This window comes from Carassius auratus, unplaced genomic scaffold, assembly GCF_003368295.1.
Source record: "Carassius auratus strain Wakin unplaced genomic scaffold, ASM336829v1 scaf_tig00036645, whole genome shotgun sequence".
Lineage (NCBI taxonomy): Eukaryota > Metazoa > Chordata > Actinopteri > Cypriniformes > Cyprinidae > Carassius > Carassius auratus.
The window spans coordinates 160,875-182,500 of NW_020526324.1; the positions used below are offsets into that span (position 1 = coordinate 160,875).

At 36.0% G+C, this 21,626-nt stretch overlaps 1 protein-coding gene across 1 annotated transcript; it reads left to right on the top strand.

Moving 5' to 3' along the window:
• Nucleotides 1-3,171: 3,171 nt before the first annotated feature.
• LOC113082668 (sialoadhesin-like) lies at nucleotides 3,172-20,441 on the top strand. Its single transcript, XM_026254209.1, has 4 exons — nucleotides 3,172-3,258; nucleotides 12,071-12,106; nucleotides 12,272-12,544; nucleotides 19,903-20,441. Exons 1-4 carry the CDS (start codon nucleotides 3,228-3,230, stop codon nucleotides 20,343-20,345), a joined length of 783 nt encoding a protein of 260 aa, XP_026109994.1. The 5' UTR covers nucleotides 3,172-3,227; the 3' UTR covers nucleotides 20,346-20,441.
• Nucleotides 20,442-21,626: the final 1,185 nt, after the last annotated feature.

Sequence of the window (21,626 nt, forward strand, 5' to 3'; positions counted from 1 at the left end):
TATATGAGCATTTCTCTCATAAAAGCATGACCTTACACACGATGACCGGAGGAGAGCGAGACTGCGCACATCAACACACTTTAAAATCGTCGGCAACGCTGCATAGAATTTTTTAGAGAATGCCTCCAAATAAGGGCATTTTTGGATGTGAGGGAAAGTTTACCATGTTACACAGCGTGGATGCAGTTTTTCTGGGGCAGCAGAGTGTATCAAGTGCGTTTGTGTGTTCTCTTCATTTGAGTGATGAATGTTTTATAAACAAGGCCCAAGTCGACGCTGGATTTGCACATCATTTGCTATTAAAACTTGGAGCATCCCTGTAATAAATGACCCCATTCATGTAAGTATAATTGCATCAGATTTCTGTATTTTGTTTGAAATCAGCACATAAGTAAATATGTTAATGGAAACAACACAAAACATCAGTATTATAAACAACAATAAAAAGCTGTATTTTTATTTTATAAATATGATAAAACTAAAGACTTTTTGGATATATGAAGGATACAGAGCTACTCTATAAGTACTTAAGATTAACATGAGATTAGGTAAAACTGTGTATGTTATGTACCTTTTAAAATATTGGTATTTGTATTTTTTTGTATTTATCATTTAACTTAAGAATACACTGATTCATTAACAGGGCTTTTATGAGTTTCTGTGACGTCCCATTCAATTGCATTAATCTAAGAGATTTTTTTTTCTATCTGATAAATAAAAACCACATATATTGGATGGCATGAGGGTGGTAATGATAGATTTTCCTTTGAATCCCTTTCCCTGTACTTGTGTGTGTGTGTGTGTGTATCACTGTGCTCCATTTCAAATCTTGTTAGATGTGATGTGATAGCACTAGATGTGTTTGACCTGTGCATCTTGTTATTTTTTTATTTTTTTTCCTTGCCCCAAACTTCTGTATATCTGGTACTTTTACATTTTTAATACTTGAGTACAATTACAATTTTTTTTTGCTTTTACGTTTTCAAATTTGGGTGAATTTCAGTTTCAGTGAGGTCTTAATAAACTTAATAAAAGTGTAAAGCGAGTGTGGCTATGAGCTTGTAAGAGTGGTTTCCCTACAGTGGTTCAGGCTGTAGGGTTCCTGTAGGACTAAAGAAATGTTATCAGCACAATGTTATAAAACTGTACATTTCTAGTCTATAACCACCCACTGCCACTTATACCAACGACGGAAATAAGCGCAGTTAAGCGCAGTCGAACCCACAACCCTAGGGTTAGGAGTCAAGCTCTCTAACCACAAGGCCACGACTTCCCCTCAAATATTGAATCATACGTCAAGACTAGTTAGCACATAATTAATAATTGAAATGGTTTAATAAACAATATTTTTTATGGTTACACTTCAATTAGTTACAAAATAGATGGAGGATGGTAAAATGTAAAATATTACATGAGAGAGAAAGAGAAAGGGGGAGATAGAGAGAGGGAGAAATAGAGGGAGAAAGGGCAAGGCCCTGAGAATAGAGCTCCAGACATGGAAAGAGTCAGCAAAGAAAAGCCAGAAGAGAGAAAGCCTAGAGCAACATTTACAGTCTTCTTTTATCCCTTCCTTGACCATGTGACTGAAACCCAAATGTGAGGCATTCAAAGGGACCAATCAGCAGACTACAGCTTCACCCAATCTTCAAAAGGTGTGACAACTAGCAGACCCCCGATGTAAACACATGCTGGCATACAGGCCTTGATTGATATCATCACTTCAATGCCTTCAGGAATGCCAAATGGGCCTTTTGTTACTCAAGTTAGTTTGGGACAGGAAAACACAAGTCTTTGATCATTTTTGACCCTACAAGCTGATAGTTGTTGGTTTTACTTCTGCTTTCTTCTCTGCAGCTCTTTTCCGCTCGTCTTGACTGCAGCTGTCTGTCGTCTTGTTGAAGACAAGGTTTTTGGACGACATACTGAGACCAGAGAGTAGAGCTGTAATCGGGCCTTAAAAGTTAGGCCCGACAGGACCCGAACCCGACAGGTTTCGACCCGAGCCCGACAAGTACATTTTGATTCACAACATTTTTAAAAGCCCGAACCCGTTTACAGCACGACATTATTCAAATGTGGGCACACACAGCTCTTTTGCCTTTTGTCAACAATGAGTAATTTATTCATGTTTTAACATAATTTACTCATAACTAACGTAGACTAGACCACTTGGAAGTTGGAATAAAGAAATAAAATAAGTCCTCTGTGACATCGTAACATCTCAGCATTCTAGACATAGGCTCATTGAACCTATAAATAGACCAACGCACCAATAAAAACGAGTCATTTAAAAAAAGTTAAATTAAGATAAATTTAAAATTAAGATGGGTATTTGGCAATAACGAAATTAAGATAAAGGCTCCGCCGGATTTGCTTTATTTAATAAAATAATAATGCCAACATTAGCGTAAATACTCTGTCAAAATTATGCATTTAAGACTCAATGAATATTTAGTTATCATTTGAAAAACCTTTACTCACAGAGATTAGGCTAGGTCTACATGTTTTTGTGGAGGAAAATGATTGAATCCACTGTAGATGTCTTCAGTGCGTTCCTGCGCTCACTGATGGTGCGTCATTATTCACTCATTATTCTCATTATAAACAAGGTCAAAACTTTTCCACACCTCAGAGTTTGCTTTAGTTGCTGGTGCAACCAAAACGTAATCACCAGAGGCAAGCCTCCGTTACACCTGCTCAGCATTCATTTTCTTATCTTTCTCGCGCTAATCGAAACACATCACATGACCGCTCGTTCACCTCGCAAACCGGAGCGCAAGCCCGAGCCCGGCCAGAGCCCGCGTAAGATGATAGAAATTAAGCCCGAACCCGTCGGGTCCGGGCAAAGATCTTCAGCTCTACCAGAGAGCTCCTCACAATCTCACCAGAATGAACCGCACTTCGGCTGCCAAGTACAGCTGAAAACAGAACTCAAATGACATGAAAAGGCCTACAATCTTACTGTGTGAATCAACAAAATAAGTTTCAGAACAATTCTGACAGAACTTCTTTTCAAGTACAGAAACAGATCTACAATAACTTGCATGCACAAAAAAGAAGCTTAATCTCTTAGAATGAATCTCTTTTTCTACCTACTTCTTTGTTTATTTCTGTAAAGCGTTTTGTCTCCTCCCTCATCTCTTCTTGAAGTGTGAAATGACTGTTTAAACAGGAAGTGTCTGTTTTAGATGACACCGGACAGCAGTTATTTTTATTAATGTGTCAGTATGGGCTCTGGTGCACTGCCTCTCATTCTCTGTAAGTATTTTATTATATTCTATACCTGAGATCTTAAACTAAGCTGCAGACCTCCAGGAACTGAGTTTGGCTGTCCTCTTCTACACTTTCTTCTGTTTTCTGTTTCTAATATGTTGTACTCAGTTGAAGATCAATTTCAGCAGGTTGTGCTGTGTGTTGGAGGGTTTGTGACTTTAACCTTACTACTAATTTTATTGTCATTTTTCTGGCATTTTTACCTGTATTTGACAGGACAGATCAGAACTGATAGGAAGGATGTGTTTGTGTGTGTGTGTGTGTGTGTGTGTGTGTGTGTGTGTGTGTGTGTGTGTGTGTGTGTGTGTGTGTGCGAATGTGTCAGATTCAGTGTGATAAAATGTTCAAATGTGTGTTAAAGTGTTTGGACAGATAAGTCACACTTAAAGGGACAGTTCACCCAAATATGAAAATTCTGTCATTGATTTCTCACCCTCACGTCCTTCCAAACCCAATAAGACCTTGGAAAAAGATACGAAAAAGAAGAAAAGTCTCAAATTAAGATCATTTTTATTAAATTTGAGAGTTTCCAGAACCTTAATACACAGCAAGGGAACTGAAACATTTGAGGCCTAGAAACGTAGCAAGGGCATCATTAAAAATGTCAACCGGGAGGGGGGTGAGCCCTGCCCCTTTGAGATCCGACTCTAATGTGCCCTCACGGTCTGGGCTGCCTTCGGACGGTCCGCGATTTCTTCAGAGGGAAGGGGTGTGCGATAAGAAGATTTTTGATCGTGGATGATAAAAATGTCTCCACGATCTGATTTTGAAGAAATATGGTTGTATTGTGCTGCAGCACACATTCTATCAGCTGCAGCTCTGGCGCCGCGGAATACCGCTGCTCTCAGTGCCTACACGCAGAGTACGCAGTTTGCGTAAGGCACCAATAGGCGAAGAACACATGATGCGCCATTTCCGCATCTGCGCCCATGCTTGCATCTGCTGTTAAACTTACTTGCATTTTGATAACATTAAGATAATAACATTTTAATGTCGGGCGCATCTTCCTTAATATTCTCTGAGTTTCAGTGTTCCCTTCAGAAAATTAACCATAATTCAGGCCTTAAAGTACGGTGCCCGTAAGGTGACTTGTTCGGTTTACTTAGTTTTGTCGTAGCCACGACATAACTCGTGGGAATATCATATTATGTCATGGCCACGAGATCATTTTGTCGAGGTAATAACATCTTTATGTCGTGGCCTCGAGATGCTATGTTGAGGGAACGACATATTTTTCTCATGGCCACGAGTTTAACGCGTAAACAAACCTGCATGACCATTGCAACCCAGGATTATCAGAGACGGATCCATTAATAGTTTATCTTGAATTAAGTAATTATTATATTAACCATATGCTTTGGCTACTGGGCTGTATTACATGCGATTGTCAGCATTCAAATTAAGTTTATCATAAATAAATATTACATAAAGTGCATAATAAAATATAAAAACTTTTTTATCCATCCTACAGTCTTGTGAGTCCATAAACAGATAGTCTTTCCCCATAATATGTGTACATTATTATTATTATTAGCCTATTATTATTGGTAATTTTTTTGTATTTTGTATATATTCTCTTTTTTTGTGCTGCAATTTTGATCTCTTTAATTAAAATTCTGAATACTTTTATAAATAATAGCGTACGTTAAATGCTCGACATTAACATAAAATGTCATAATGTAAATGCATACATTTTATATGTATAAATAATATAATAATTTCTTAATTCAAAATAAAATATGAATGAATCCATCTCTGATAATCCTTGGTTGCTATTGTCATGCAGGTTTGTTTACACATTAAACTCGTGGCCACGAGAAAAAACATGTCGTTCCCTCAAAATCAGAAGTCATGGCCACGAGAAATGGATGTTGTTCTCTCAACATAGAATCTCGAGGCCACGACATAAGGATGTCATTACCTCGACAAAATGATCTCATGGCCACAACATTTTATCAAGTTCCCACGAGTTATTATGTCATGGCCACGACAAAACTAAGTAAACCGTATAATCACCATCTTACGGGCACCGTATTAAAGTTCTCCAGCACCCTGACGGATTTTCGGCATGCAGAGTTTAATCCTACATAAAAAAATTCAAATTAAAATCTTGTTGATTGTTATCACTTTTTAGTCAATGCGCTCGCCTACCAATGGTATGAGAGATGCAACTTTCACTCTCAACCAAACTAACATTAGTAGCCAGTCAGAATGTTTTGCTTTTATAAACACAAGATGCACATAATAGTATTCAATTGCAGAGTCGCAGCTCTGATGAATGGAGAAGCGCGACAAAGCAAAATCGTCAAATATATCTAGGATGTGATATATATGTATATCTAGTGTGTATTTACATAGAAAAGCTCATTGTAAAGCAGCGGAGCTTTGTAAACAGCTCAGAGTAATCATGCCATCTCCATAAGAATGATATGACTACCAAAACATATTTACCGGGACTTCTCAAAAGGTCCTGTTCACACATGATCTATTAACTTTACCAGTAATTTACCAGTAAAGACTGTATGTGTGAAAGGGGCTAAACTCTTCCTCTGTATATGCCGTGAATTTTAATTGCTTAACGTAATCTGGAAAAACCGTGTGCATTATCTCACTAGATTTGTAACGTAAATAATTTATAAACCTTTGCCAACAAAGCAGATACATCAACCTATGTCTAAATATGCCATTGTATTGTACATCGTGATTTCAAAATAATTGTTTCTGCACTTGGCCAAATATTAAAATGTAACAGATTTAAAAATTGTTTAATTAAGCTGTAAAGTGAAACGTCACCAGGCCATTGGCGCCCTCTGCAGGTATTTGTTTTAATACATTAATATGCTTAAGGGGGGGGTGAAATGCTATTTCATGCATACTGAGTTTACACTGTTAAAGAGTTGGATTCCCATGATAAACATGGACAAAGTTTCAAAAATTAAGTTGTATGTTTGAAGGAGTATTTTTGTTCCAAAAATACCTCTTCCGGTTTGTCACAAGTTTCGGAAAGTTTTTTTTCGAGTATGGCTCTGTGTGACGTTAGATGGAGTGGAATTTCCTTATATGGGTCCTGAGGCACTTCTGCCGGAAGAGCGCGCGCTCCCGTACAGCACAGCACTGAGAGCACAACAGACTTCACTGATCAGATCAAGAGACCGAAATGTCACAAAAGAAGTATGTTTTTGGTTGCCAGGGCAAGACAACCCTGCACAGATTACCAAAAAAAAAAAAAACAGCATTAAGGGACCAGTGGATGGAGTTTATTTTACAGAGCATCAACAGAGTTGTGCAAGTGTTTTTGTTTGTTCCCTGCATTTCGAAGATGCTTGTTTTACAAACAAGGTCCAGTTTGACGCCGGATTTGCACATCGTTTATTTCTTAAGGATAATGCAGTCCCAATGAAAAAGGGTCACGATCGTGTGTTGGAACCGCAGGCGGTGAGTAAAACTGCTTCAAATATCTCTGTGTTGTTAACTTAGCTATCGGCACGTAAGCACATCAAGTAAACAACATGCGATGTTGTCATCAAACTGCACTTTCAACATGTACACCTAAAAAAAAAAGAAAAAAAAAAAAAGACGACATAAAGTGGAACTTTTAAAGTGGTCATTTTCCAAAACCGCTAAGCAAATATATACAGTTTCAATACATACCACATAGAAACGTCGTTGCTGCTGCTGCTCTTGTTAAATTTCAGCCTCTGAATCTGATTCTGGATCATAAATATACGCTGAATCTGACTGTAAGCCATGGTTTGTTTTGGATGATGGTTTTTCCCTCACGGTAATGTCACAGTTTCCAAACGCTCTCAACACAAAAGCCTACTGGCGCTCGTGATTCTTTGGCTCCGCCCACACGTCATGCCTCCAGCCGGTCGTGTTTTTCCGGGAAAAATCGGTACAGACTATCTTTCTCTTATGAATATAATAAAACTAAAGACTTTTTGGAGTTATGAAGGATGCAGTACTACTCTATAGGTACTCAAGATTAACAGGATATTGAGCGAAAACGAGCATTTCACCCCCCCCCCCCCCCCCCTTTAAGTTATGTTCATGTTATATATAGGCATATTACATTATGTAGGCTATTTTAACAGTGTTGTTTAATAAAATCTTGTAATTTATTGGTTTTGATGTTTTATTTGAGCCAATTATCATTACCTCATTGTTAGTTTATATATAAATAGTAATACTAAAGCCTGGTTTTCACTTAGGTCTGTTTGTGTTACAAAAAAAAAAAAAAAAAAAAAAAAGGATTACTCAGTTGTCAAAATAATCAGTAGATTAATTGATTACCAAAATAGTTAGTTACAACCCTAGATTAGTTAAAATATTTCTAAAACACTTTGTAATACAAAGACAAACATTTTATTGAAAACTTCTTAAAAAAGTATTAATATATTGTCCTGTTCTAGTGAACCAAGTATCTGTACTTTGTCTCATCTCATTAGCTAAGTGTATTGTTACACCCCTAGTGTCGATGAGCGATGATATAGCTCATAATTTTCCAAGTGTATGATACAGCTTTCATTCTGCAGGTCAATCATATATTCATGAAAAAGAAAATCAGTTTGAATAAAGAGAGCAATAGCTTTAGCGTAATATCCGTTCAAATGTTAAAGTTGTCACAGTCATTGCATGCTTTGCATGTACTGCCCCGCCCCGCCCCCCGGAAAAAAGTTCAGGCTCAGGATTTTTTTTTGTTGCTTTAACCCCTGATAATTTTACTACGAAAAAAAAAAGTAAAGAAAAAAGATATGGTTCTTGTAGCAATGGTAACTACAAATTAACCAAAGTTTTTTTTTTTTTTTTTTTTTACGAATTGTTCAGATAATTGTTGTGGTATTAAAAACAGACATATGCAAACAACAACCTTTTAAAATGCAATAAAATGCATTATATAAAAACAATGAGGCAATAATGATTGGATAATTAATAATATTGAATAATACTGTTAAAATTCATAATGTAATACAAAATAAACTATTTAGGTACATTAAATAAGCTACAAACTATACGTTTCTTAATATTGTAGATGAGAGGTCTTCAAAGGTCCAAAAATTTGTGCCCGAACCCGAAAGAGACCTGTAATGTACTACACCGAACTGACCGGACCCGAGAGAGAGAGAGAGGGATCGCTTTTTTTTGGGCTCAATCTTTTCTTTTCCTAATTTTACAAGTTGCAAGTTACAAAAAACACAAGCAGTGTCTGATCACAGCCGGGTGTTCTCAGAGTCCGATGACTCCGATCTCACTGGTATTACACACAATGTTAAACAGACCCGGGGTCGGTCCCAGGTTGACGGGTCTCTGGTGAACTGTGAAGACCTCTAGTGTAGATAAAGTCAATGAAGTAGTCGAACATGGAATAGTCATTTGTGGTGGTGATTATGTCTCTGTTCTGACTCTTTCATTGCCAGCTAAGCAGTGGCACTCCCAGAAAATTTTAACAGCGGTGGCCAGTTGTGGGGTGCCACATCGAAGGAAAGAAAAAATAATAAAGGGTTTGCAATATTTACAAAAAGTTACATCTCTGTGATTTCTGGGATTTTATTGATAATTATAATTAGAATATTTTGCTGAGTGTTATTGTGCTGATGTCTTATTTCTAATTGTGCTGACAGCTGATTCTTATATTTACCTTTATACATTTTTTTCTAAAAGTGTGAGCCATCTTTTTGGTCAAATACTTGCAATCAGCAAGTTGCAAATGCAATCAGTATCAACAAAATGTATCTTTGCAATGCAGAGAAAACAGAAGCTGCATCTGAAGTGCAATTTAGATGCTTTTACAAAGTGTTTATAAACATTATAATGCAGCACTGTGGGACACTGAATACTTTAACCTCCAGTTACAAATGAATCAATTATGTTTTGATATTTTAAACAGAAAAAAATTGAAAAAAATTAAAAGGTACCTTAAATGTGATATTAAGTCACTGTTAATAAGTGAGTAATTGTGAAAGTGACAAAAGTGAAAGTGAAGTGACATTCAGCCAAGTATGGTGACCCATACTCAGAATTTGTGCTCTGCATTTAACCCATCCAAAGTGCACACACACAGAGCAGTGAACACACACACACACACTGTGAACACACACCCGGAGCAGTGGGCAGCCATTTATGCTGCGGCGCCCGGGGAACAGTTGGTGGGATGTTAGTAAGATAAAAATAAGACTATTTACTCAACAGTATACTCACAACGTTAATAAAGAGGTGATTCATTCTTTAGAGTTTTTGGAAAGAGAGATTATTGAATTTCTAAATTTGACTCAATCTACAGGTGAGATTCATTATTTAGAAGAAAGCTCAAAGAAGAAAGCTCAGTTAGCTGATCTACTGGGGAATAAAGTACAGGGGACTCTGGTCTGTTCACGCTTTCAAAGCATTGACCAGATGGATGCACCATCCCAATACTTTTTCAATCTGGAAAAAAAGAATGGGCAGAAACGGTTTATTCATGGACTGTGATCCGAAGATATAGTGTTATTGATATTCGGGGAAGGGCAGTACAGTTTTATCAAAATCTGTATAGGAGTGAGCTCAAGTCAGAGTGTTGGTGGACAACATTTTCCTTGACAGCCTACCAAATGTTTCAGAGGAGGTAAAACACACCAGGTTGATGTATTATGTGTATTTGTAATGTGTATCTTTGTTTTTTTTTTGTTTTTTTTTGCTGTTTTTTTTTTTATATAACAAAGATAAAATAATGACAGAGATTTTTATCTTCTCCCATATTGGCCTAAATATCCATACTTTTTTCATATTCTGTTACCTTAATGTAACGAGTTTTGTCTTTATTATTGGGATACTAGTTTGACTGTGATGCTCAAACAGCTTGCAAAATAGAAAAACCAACATGACAAACATGATCATGAAAAAAAAGCACTTTCCCGGTCCGTGATAGTGCCCTCATAATCAGCATTTCGCCCCTGCCCCTCCAGAGGTCTGTGCACACCACTGTGTCTGCAGATGTGGACAGACAGGGTGACTTGCCCAGCCTTATTTATCTGAACCAGAATAAAGAGACGATGAACAGAGAGATGTTTCTCCATCAGAACGCCGGCTCATGCTTCAGCAGCATCACACACACATGCGTCCTTGTACTGACAAGGAAGAGAAGAGATAGCTGAATGAAGTAATTATTTTTGTTTTCTTGGACACAAAACGTATTCTCGTAGCTTCATAAAATGACAGTTGAATCACTGATGTCACATGGACTGTTTTAACAGTGTTCTTACTGCATTTTTGGCTCTGAACCTGGTAGTTAGCTTGCTGTCTATGAAGGGTCTCGGCTCTTGGATTTCAACAGAAATATCTTAATCTGTGCTCAAAAGATGAACGAAGGTCTTACTGGTTTAGAACAACATGAGGATGAGTAATTAATGACAGAGTTATCATTTTGGGGTGAACAATATCTTTAAAAATGTATGAATTCCCCTGCATTAGACACAACATGTTCAACCAAGAGCCAACAAATGATGCTCAAGCTTTTTTAGATCTAACTTCTGTTTTCTGAGACACTTTTTCACTCATTTTCACTGTTTGTCAGTTCAGCTCAGGTTTAAAGACCTTTAGAAATTAGCACAAAAAGATTTTCCATTAATGCTCAACTATCAGAAAGACTCTGTAATTATTAGACATCACATTTATTATCATGTTTTATTTTGTGAAATGTTTTTGCTATATTTAGTTATATTAAAGGCCACTTGTTGTGATAAACTTCAGATATGAATATGTTGTATTATCATGTTCACATTGTGAACACTGAAAGCACTGAGGTCACCTGCAGCAGTTTTCTTTTCTGCTTCACTTTAACTGAACTGAGTTTGGTTCATTTAAATATACTTCATGTGAAAACACTCTAAGTGTCTAAATAATTTTTTTGGGCCGCTGTAAAGTCAAAATTAAGTTGATGATAGCAGCGTCAAACAGGAAGTGAGTGCATCTCAAACACTTTGACCTCATTTGTTCAGGAGTTTTGTGGCTATAGTTTCAGTGAATAATCAGTGATGAGAAAGATGAACCATTTTACTGCATGCAACCTGTTCACAAGTGTCTTAATACAAAAGTGATTTTATTTTGGACACCATTTACAAGAGGTAGTCTGTGATTTTATTGCTGTTCGTATCCACATCTCTGAGTTTACAAGATGAAAAAGACTTAAAATTAAGTGTTTAAATCCTTTCTGACCACTGGAAATCACAAACATTCAAGATGGGTTATAGACGTCCGCATGAGAAACATTTATCGTCTGAATCTGTCTGTAGTTAGTGGGAAGAAAATTGCATGATTCTACATTTGATATATTTCAACAGCATCTTTCATGAATTACCAAAAGTGAGCAAATAAACAGGTGAAGCAAACAGAGGAAACAATACACAGTTAATTTGGGACATGTGTAGTTATACAAACAGAAAAACTAAAATATAAAGAAAGAAAATCAATTATAAAACACAACACACAATGAAAAGCTAAACAGACAGCGTTTCAGAAACAGACGTCACACTGGTGGATGAGAATATACTCATGTGTTGTATGTTGTGAATCTCAGAGGTTGAAAGTGCTTCTCTGGGCAGCAGTGAATCATCAGTGAATCGACTCTCGTATCGGTTCATGAGTCCTGTGACGTCATTGTGTGTGTTGATGTTAAATGATGGAGAATCTCCAGCATCAGTTCTCATGATGAGCTTCAAAACACAGAAAAACACTTTCAGTTCAAACTCTAGACATGTTTCAGTGATCTGCATTGTGTTGAATGAATGGAAATGCTTCATATCTGTGTTTCTTCTGGTTTTAGTGCTGATGTCCTTCATCCACGCTGGACTCACTCAAGGTACTGTGCTGGAAATTTAACAAATCTGAATAGTTTTCTAGTTCTTTAATGTTTATTTTCCCACAATGCAGTGTTTTTCTCACAAGGAGGTTTTGAGTTCATAACAGAGATTGATTCAATGATATTGCAGACGATCTATATTTACTCATATGTGTATTAATACAGAGAGAGTAAAAGCTGTATTGAAGGTGACTCCAGATGAGCGTGTGTTCAGAGGAGAGATCGTCACTCTCACATGTGACATTCAGGGAACAGGAGACATTCAGTGGACATACAGATGGTTTAGAAATGGAAACACATTCTATCCATACACAACAACAGCAGCAGAGATCAGTTTCACAGCTGATGTGTATTACAGTGGTGAATACAGCTGTAGAGGAGAAACATACTCACAGAGATCATCATACCCCAGTTCTGCTGTTACACTGACTGTATCAGGTGAGTGTTCAGATTCACATCTGTTTAATCATCATTTAACATCAATAGTTTTTGCTCCAGGGAGAATAAGTTTAGCGATATAGCTCTGACTGATTTAAATGAACTGAATGTATGTAGAAAATTATTTGCTGAAATAATTACATTAATAGCAACTCTGAAATAACAGCACACAGTATATCTATAGATTCATGCTTTTACTGTAACCCTGTGCATTTTTCTTTCAGTAAAAAAATAATAATAAAATAATCATGTATATACAGTACAGACCAAAAGTTTGGAAACATTACTATTTTTAATGTTTTTGAAAAACGTTTCTTCTGCTCATAAAGCCTGCATTTATTTGATAAAAAATACAGAAAACAAATTAATATTGTGAAATATTATTACAACTAAAAATAATAGTTTCTATTTGAATATACTTAAAAAAAAAAAAAAAATTATTCCTGTGATGCAAAGCTGAATTTTCAGCATCATTCCTCCAGCCTTCAGTGTCACATGTAACATCAGTCGATCACATGATCATTTATAAATCATTCTAATATTCTGATTTATTATGAGTGTTGGAAACAGTTCTGCTGTCTAATATATTTGATCAATAAAAGGTTATAAAGAACTGCATTTATTCAAAAACAAAAAAACAAAAAAAACAATTCTAATAATGTATATTCTAATAATATATTTTCTTTACTCTCACTTTTTATCAATTTAACACATCATTGCTGAATAAAAGTATTGATTTTATTAAAAAATTATAATAATAATTGCTGACCCCAATTTACTGACCAGTAGTGTATATTGTTATTACAAAATATTTATATTTTAAAAACATAGCTTCTTTTTTCTTTTTATTCATCAAAGTATCCTAAAAAAAGTATCACATGTTCTGAAAAAATATTAAGCAGCAGAACTGTTTCCAACTTTGATAATGAATCATCACATTGGAATGATTTCTAAAGGATGTGATAATGATCGTAAAAATTCAGCTTTGCATCACATAAATAAATGACAATTTAAAGTATAATAAACGTAAAAACAATTATTTTAAATTGTAATAATATATCACAATATTACAGTTTTTTCTGTATTTTTGATCAAATAAATGCAAGTTTGATGAGAAGAAGAAACTTCTTTCAAAAACATTAAAAATAGTAATGTTTCCAAACTTTTGTTCTGTACTGTATATGTCATACATTGCCCGGTATAAATAAATAGATCCACATTTTTAAATCTACAAGGAACCAGAAATAGCACTAGATTATATCTTCTGTATTCTTAATGATTATGAAAATAAAAGGAAGGGTGTGTGTGTGATGTATTTGAGTTGATGTTATAATAACTGATGCTCGTGGTGTGTGTGTTGTTGAGGAAATCAGTAAAAACAGTTCAGTTCTGTCTCAGGTTCTTCTGGTGTACGTTATAAAACGAAAATATCTGTGTTATTACAGCATATTGATGCAAATATAAGAGTGATACTCGGTTCTGTCCATCACTCGTCAGTGTTGAGTGTATTCTGAGATGTGATGACTGAACTCAACAACACAGACAGATATGAATGTGAGCTTGCAGTCGACTGTAAGAAAGACACAGTTTAAGTCAGGGACACAAAACTCTGTTACCTGTAGTTCTCAGATAAGACTGAAGGATTCGTGTCACTCTGAGAAGCACCGGCTTAATATTTGATTATTTCAGATGAGAAATGAAATGAAAACGATGTATCAGTATTGTTTTATTTTATATAGAATGACAAGACAATCATTGTTACATATAATTATCAGTCAAGCAGTTGATAAATGACACAGTAATAGTCTAATGTGTCTGCTGTCTGCCTTTTACATTCTTATGAAACGTACATTTTCTTTACTAAATTAGAAAGCATAGACTTTTTCTTCCCCTTTATTTCAGGAAAATATGCTGCTCCTCGTTATTTTAAAGTGAAGAAATGAGAAACTTTTATTTCTATCGGTCAGTGATGATTCTGAAAGGACACACCTGTGATCTGTTGCTATAGTAACAAACTCAATTTCATGATCATCGTGCTCTTATTTTAGTTGTTCAGCAAACAGTTTCATATAATTTAACAGTGTTAAGATATAACAGCAGTTGTCTCACAGTCACTGCGGTCAAATATTGAGATACACTTTATAAAGTATCATCTGTTTTTATTAAATTAATATATTAAATTGCTGTCTTCTTCGATACCCATTTTGTGACGATACTGAGCCGATTCTTTTCAATCAGCTGGAATGATTCGGGACATTCTACATTTAATGCATTAAAACTGTGTTTTTAACAAACCAAACTCAGTGAACACATTAATAATAAAACATTATATTCACAGACAAACAGATGAGTCCAGAATAAGAACAAAATGTGTTTAATTACCTGTTAAGTGTTTTCCTCCGATAGAAAACCATTAGACTCAAAGGAAAATGCTTAACATGCCGTAATGCATTAAAACATGTTTTATAAAGACCGAACTCAGTAAACATTTTTAATAAAACATTCTATTTACAGACAAAGAGTTTATGGGAGGAAAATACTTAATGTGTAATTAAACGCATTGAGTTGGTATTCTGGGCTCATATCTGCTTGAGGTGAATATGACTTACTTCTTTCAGACGAATTCAGTCGTAGTTATATTCAATTTTGTCCTGGCTCTTGTCAGCTCTATCACTGTAGAGGACAGGTGTTTCTGTTCAACAGTCCAAAACACGTCAAATAAAGCGTGCACATCTGTAATAAAACGTTCCTCACATGGCTCCAGGGGAGAATAAAGGCCTCCTCCATACGTCCTTCGTCATCCGCCGGAAACCTTCCACATACGACAGTCAGCAGAAGTGAGAGAAAGATATATATCCATCACAGAACTAATATATGCTGGCTTTTTCTTGAATATGCTCATGTGTCATGTCCTCTTGTTTGTTCATCTGTGATCGTATTATTATTCCCTTCAGCTTTGATAAAGACACTTATTTCCACACCGTCTAAACCTCCTGCACTCTCTGTTTCAAGCGTCAGCTCCACAAGTGTATCAGGAAAGTAAGAAAATATGTTTAATACAGCAGATAATAATACAGCCATAATCGTTGCCTGAGTTGTGTATGTGAGGGGCGGAGCTAACAAAACATGAGCGAGTAACTTTGGTTTGATTTGGTTTGAGTGATAGAAGTCCTCTTGACTAACCCTAACTTTTTACAGATTTACATCCTGATTTTAGTTTTAAAACACTTTGTGAAATACTCTTAAAGATCAAAATTAGGAGTCTTAAAGGGGGGGTGAAATGCTGGTTTTCACTCAATCTCCTGTTTATTTTGAGTACCTATAGAGTAGTACTGCATCCTAAATCCAAAAAGTCTTTATTTTTATTATATTCATAAGAGAAAGATAGTCTGTACCGATTTTTCCCGGAAAAACACGACCGGCTGGAGGCGTGGCGTGTCGGCGGAGCTAAAGAATCACGAGCGCCAGTAGGCTTTTGAAAAAGTAGCATCATTTATATATGATTTACAGTTTATTTTAATAAATATTAAACATTATATTCAATTGTGCATTATAGCTGACACCTAGATGAACAATTACAGTTGTTTTTATGACTGTAAGTCATTATCCTCAAATGCTACTGACGTTAGAAAAGTGTATACCAATATCTCATGTAACTTTAGAGACGGTTCCTAAATTTGAGAATCTCGAACGTCCAATGTCAAGCCACCTTTATGTCCTCTTCTTCTTTCTCTTTTCGGCACCAGAGGGATACATCCTTTTTGTGACATGGTTTATCATTTATTACAGTGCTTGCGCGCCGGCGCGAATTGTCAATGCACGCGAGGTGTCTATGCGCAATTGCGCATTTCTCAAACGCTACCAGACACAGCAGCAGTTTTTAATTTATAATTTTCTTATCTTGAATTTTCTTGAATTATTAATTTATTCGTTCATTATTCATTCATTTGTATCACTTGTATAAGTTATTTAATTGTAAAAAAAAATAAAAAAAAATAAATGATTGTGGGGCCCCCTCGTGGCTAGGGGGCCCCAAGCAGCTGCTTAGTTCACTTATGCCTCGGGCCGGCCCTGCCAATGTTAAGAGCAGTGATTTGTTACAATTAGCAGAATCAGTTGTGTTTGGATCATTCCACAAAATCAGTGCCTCTTGCGTCCCTAAGAAATAATCAAACATATATTAAATATAACAATAAAGATCAATCCTCACTATGATTTTTCTTTTTCAGCAGGACATTTAATTTGCAAAATGAAGGCAAATTAATATTTTTTTAAATGATTATTTATTGCTTTTAATACAATCACTATCTACAAGTACAATCCTTTTAAACGGTACAAAAAGTGGACTACTGTATCATTACACACAGATTAAGTGTCACCCTGCTTTTAAAGACTGTCTGTGTAAAATGCAAACATGTTTAAAGTTCACCCTGGGTGTAATTTTGAGCTAATGTCTATATCATTCAGTGGTTTATGACCATGAGTTACATAAAACTAATTTTTCCATAACTCATTGTCAATAATGCCTCCATGTAAATTAAATTGCAAGGTGACTGCAGACCTTCACCACAGTCGATTTTTCCATTGTAACTTTAACTATTTTAATTTGGACAAAGCCCCTTTTTTTAATGTCTCGTTTGTAAAACATATTTTTTCTTAATTGGCATGTGGACACCCTCCAAAATTAGGACGATTGATCATCTGAATGGCATATATTAATATATAAAAATCCAAAATTTGAAACAATCCCAGTGAAAATGTAGTGGGTCCCGGCTAGGTCTCTGCTGGCAGATATATAGATAATCTGATAGGAGTGCTCTGGAAATATTAGAAATATTACAGAGAAATCAGTTGCTCATTCTCCATTCACTCAGATTATGAGCTCATCTTGCTCTGACCCAGTGACCCAGCGTGAGAGAAGGGTCTGGCTGCAGACTTGCACTTGAACTCTCAGACTTCCGCTAGTGACGTCACCTGCAGTATTTATTTATTTTTTATTATTATTATTTTGTTCTATTGATAACTTTTTGTTTGAATCTCTCAACATTTTACAACAGTAGCCAGGTGGCGAAGACATGAAAATAGAAACTAAATTACAATGTCACTTGCAATCGCTACTTGCACTCTCCGCTACCTGTGGACATCACTTATAATCAACACAAAACAAGACAATACGCTGTAGTGGCGATTAAATGATTCAAACTAAATTAGTAGGCCTACTAGTCCTGCAAGAAAAAGACAAGATAACATATTTTCATATAAATAATGTAGGAAAAAATGTTAAAACAGAAATAATAAAAATGTAAACTTATCTCTCATTCAAACTCGCTCGCTCCCGCTCTCGCTTCCAGCTCGACGCCACTCTGCATTGGATTGTGGGAAATAGTGCTTCAGCGAGTGTACATCGGTTGTACACTCAAAATCATAATGAATTGTGTGTAAAAAGTAGTGGACATATGTAGGGAATGAAGTAGTTCACTCAGAATTCGGACAGCACTACAAAATAGCTGACACCCCATATAGTGCACTATATAGTGGACAGGGAGCGGTTTCGGACACTGCATGAGAATGCAAGTGCAAGTCTGCATCCAGACCCTCTGGGAGTGTGACGCTGCTCGTGGTGACTGCCACCCTGTGGCCCTTTTATGAAATGCATGTCATTGTGCGTGTCATCTCATTTATATTCAATTATATAAATCAGAATAAAATAAAATCCTATTTAAATAAAATGAAAGAAAACAAAAAGTTATAATCTCAACAAAACTTATTTTGTGAGTGTCACAAAAGAGGGGCTAAAATGTTGCTCATATGAAATAAAACTATCACATAGCTCTAATTAAACTATAGTATCTAATGCTTTTGTCGGTAACAGGGTTGACAAAAATACTAAAACATGAGGTAGAAAAGATAGTCATAAAATAATAAATGACAGACAATTTCTTGTCATTTTAAGGGTGTCTTAATTTCATGGATATTAAAAAAGTGGATTAAATGTAGGGGAGACTGGGTATGGTTGTAACACGGGGAGAGTTGTAACACTACCAATTCATGAATCAGGGACAAGATAGGAATCATGTGACAATTTCAGTTTCATCAGGCTTCCTTTACAATCCCACATGGAGGTTTTCCAGTCTGTTGCTATGTCTCCTGAAGCTACAGCAGAAAATCTAATTCTGAGGTTAGAAAGTAAAAAAAAAAAATAACAAGATCATTTTTTGTTTAGTACTTATACCGTTGTAGATAATGTTGTATGAGTTATATCAGGTCAAACTGTAGTTTCTCTAGTAAAGAATGGTGTATCAACCTTCTGCCAATTTCAAAGCACCATGCTAATACAGCTTGCTAAACAATGGGTGACAGTGAAGGGGTAGGTTGTAACACGTGTTTTCAAAGTGTTCCCTTACATACAACCAAGAACATTTTTGTGATTTTAACAATACTACAGAATGCCTAGAACTTGGTTGGGAAAAACAGATATTGGAGTTGATGCTAGTCTTTTAAAAAGAGCAGCAGAGAAAGTTAGGAAAGGAAAGCCTGTTAGGGCAGGGAGCCAGGGAGCAGGACGAGTCTTTGTCATAAGCCAGAGAAGAACATGAGAAGAAAATGGCAGCGCCTGATTGGTTTGGCTCGTTTATGAAGCAGAACCCCAGACTTTCAGTGATTTTTTATTTTATTTTTTTGTTCTTGTCATCATTATGACTGGTAAAGAATGCATTTCATTTGTTCATTCTCTGGAGTGGAGATAAACATACCTCTGTTAATTTGCTCTCTCTCTCTCTCACACACACACACACACACACACACACTTTTTGTGAAATGGAGTAGCCTACCCTTAGTTTTTGTATATTTTGTCTACCTGTTACAACATACCCCAGTACCACAAAGGACCACCTTGTAATTGTCATCATCTCACAAAGTCTGTCATATAGTTGAATACATTTAAATTGTTGCCATTTGTAGTACAAACATGTGGGTACTTTGCCTAAAAGTTTTAGACGTGTAGCCTAAAAAAAAAAGGTAATTTTAGGCGCTGAAGAAAAAAGTTATTCAGTGCCTATATAAATACAACCATACCCGGTCTCCCCACTCAATTTCTTTTTAATTATTATTATTCCAAGTGGAAAAGACACTGGTTTCATGAATGACTCGTTTAATTAAGGATGAAGCTAAACTCTACAGAGCTGCAGCTCCTGGTTAAAATGAAGTGAATGATAATAAACAGATCCAGCATCCGTCACTAAACAGAAGTCTGTCGTTTCACTGGATGTGTGCATGGATCAGTTCAGTTCTGTGAAACATTTACACAGTTTGAGGGAAAGAGGTGTTTGAGTCACTGTGTTTTCTGTCTTTCTTCACAGATTCCTCCAGATCTTCACTGACTGTGACTCCAGACAGTCCTGTATTCACTGGAGAGACAGTCACTCTGACCTGTGTGATTGAGACTTACAATTACTGGGGATGGAGAATTGACCAAACATATAACTGGAGATATGAGTGGTATAAAGACACAGACAGTGTAATGTTACAGACGTCTGATCGTTACACTGTAGACAGAGACACTCTCACTATCAGAGGAGTAATTACATCTGATCAGGGTCAGTACTGGTGTAGAGGACAGATAAGATCAGTCTCATCTCAATCAAACTCTACTGTTTCTCTCTCAGTGAAAGGTGAGTTGAATATCACTGTCCTTCTGCACTACATGTATGATCACATATCCAATCAAAAGACTTTCTCATTCTCAGATGTTACATTCACACCAATCATAAATATTATTGTTCCACTTCATTTGAGGGTTTGATTATTTCTCTTTTAACTTGTTAAAGAGCTGTTCACACAGGAGCTGTGCTTACTCCTTTTTGGAGTGAGATATAATCCACAAGATTGTTTACCTTCATTTGTGCACTCAAAAAAAAAAAAAAAAAAAAAAAAAAAAACAGAAGATTTGTAAAATGTTGTAAAATAAAGCACACAAACAGAATGTGTGTTGTCATCCTTTCCTTTCTGTGAACTTGTTTATGGAGCACCACAACACACTTCTGTTTTAAATCTGTTATCTTAATCAAGTCAGATATATTTCAGTAGTTATTATACTGCACTACCTGTCATGATGATTTATGACTTTGACCTTTGACCTTTTGACAGGTTGAACTTCCGGTAACCTTATGATGGATGGGCGGGACAAATGAGTTCAAGGGTTAACCTATGACCTTTCCACGCATCGATCATGCGTTTTTGACAGAAAGTTTTACCCTATTGACCTAATTAGTTCTAAATCATGGTTTTGATGGCTAGTTTAAACGGAAGATGAAAGACTCCTCACGCATCGATCATGCGGTTTTGACAGAAAGTTTTACCCTATTGACCTGTTAGTTCTAAATTAAAACGGTATATGAAAGACTCCCCAATCATCGATCATGTGGTTTTGACAGAAAGTTTTACCCTATTGACCTGTTAGTTCTAAGTTAAAACGGTATATGAAAGACTCCCCAATCATCGATCATGTGGTTTTGACAGAAAGTTTTACCCTATTGACCGTTAGTTTGTTTGAAGTGTGTGCCAGATAACTTGTTTGAAGTTTGTGTCAGTTAGCTTGTTTGAAGTTTGTGTCAGTTAGCTTGTTTGAAGTTTGTGTCAGTTAGCTTGTTTGAAGTTTGTGCCAGTTAGCTTGTTTGAAGTTTGTGTCAGTTAGCTTGTTTGAAGTTTGTGCCAGATAGCTTGTTTGAAGTTTGTGTCAGTTAGCTTGTTTGAAGTTTGTGTCAGTTAGCTTGTTTGAAGTTTGTGTCAGTTAGCTTGTTTGAAGTTTGTGTCAGTTAGCTTGTTTGAAGTTTGTGTCAGTTAGCTTGTTTGAAGTTTGTGTCAGTTAGCTTGTTTGAAGTTTATCACAGTTATACGGTTATGTGTGTGTGTGTGTGGATATACGGCTTCTCCCCCCTCCCATTACGTTTATGAGCGGTGTATAAATGGGATCGGTGTGTTCTACATTTTATATATATATAAAACATTATATAATTTATATAATCTAAAACACATTTTAATTATTTCACATTTATATAATATACATAATCTAAAAACAATTTAA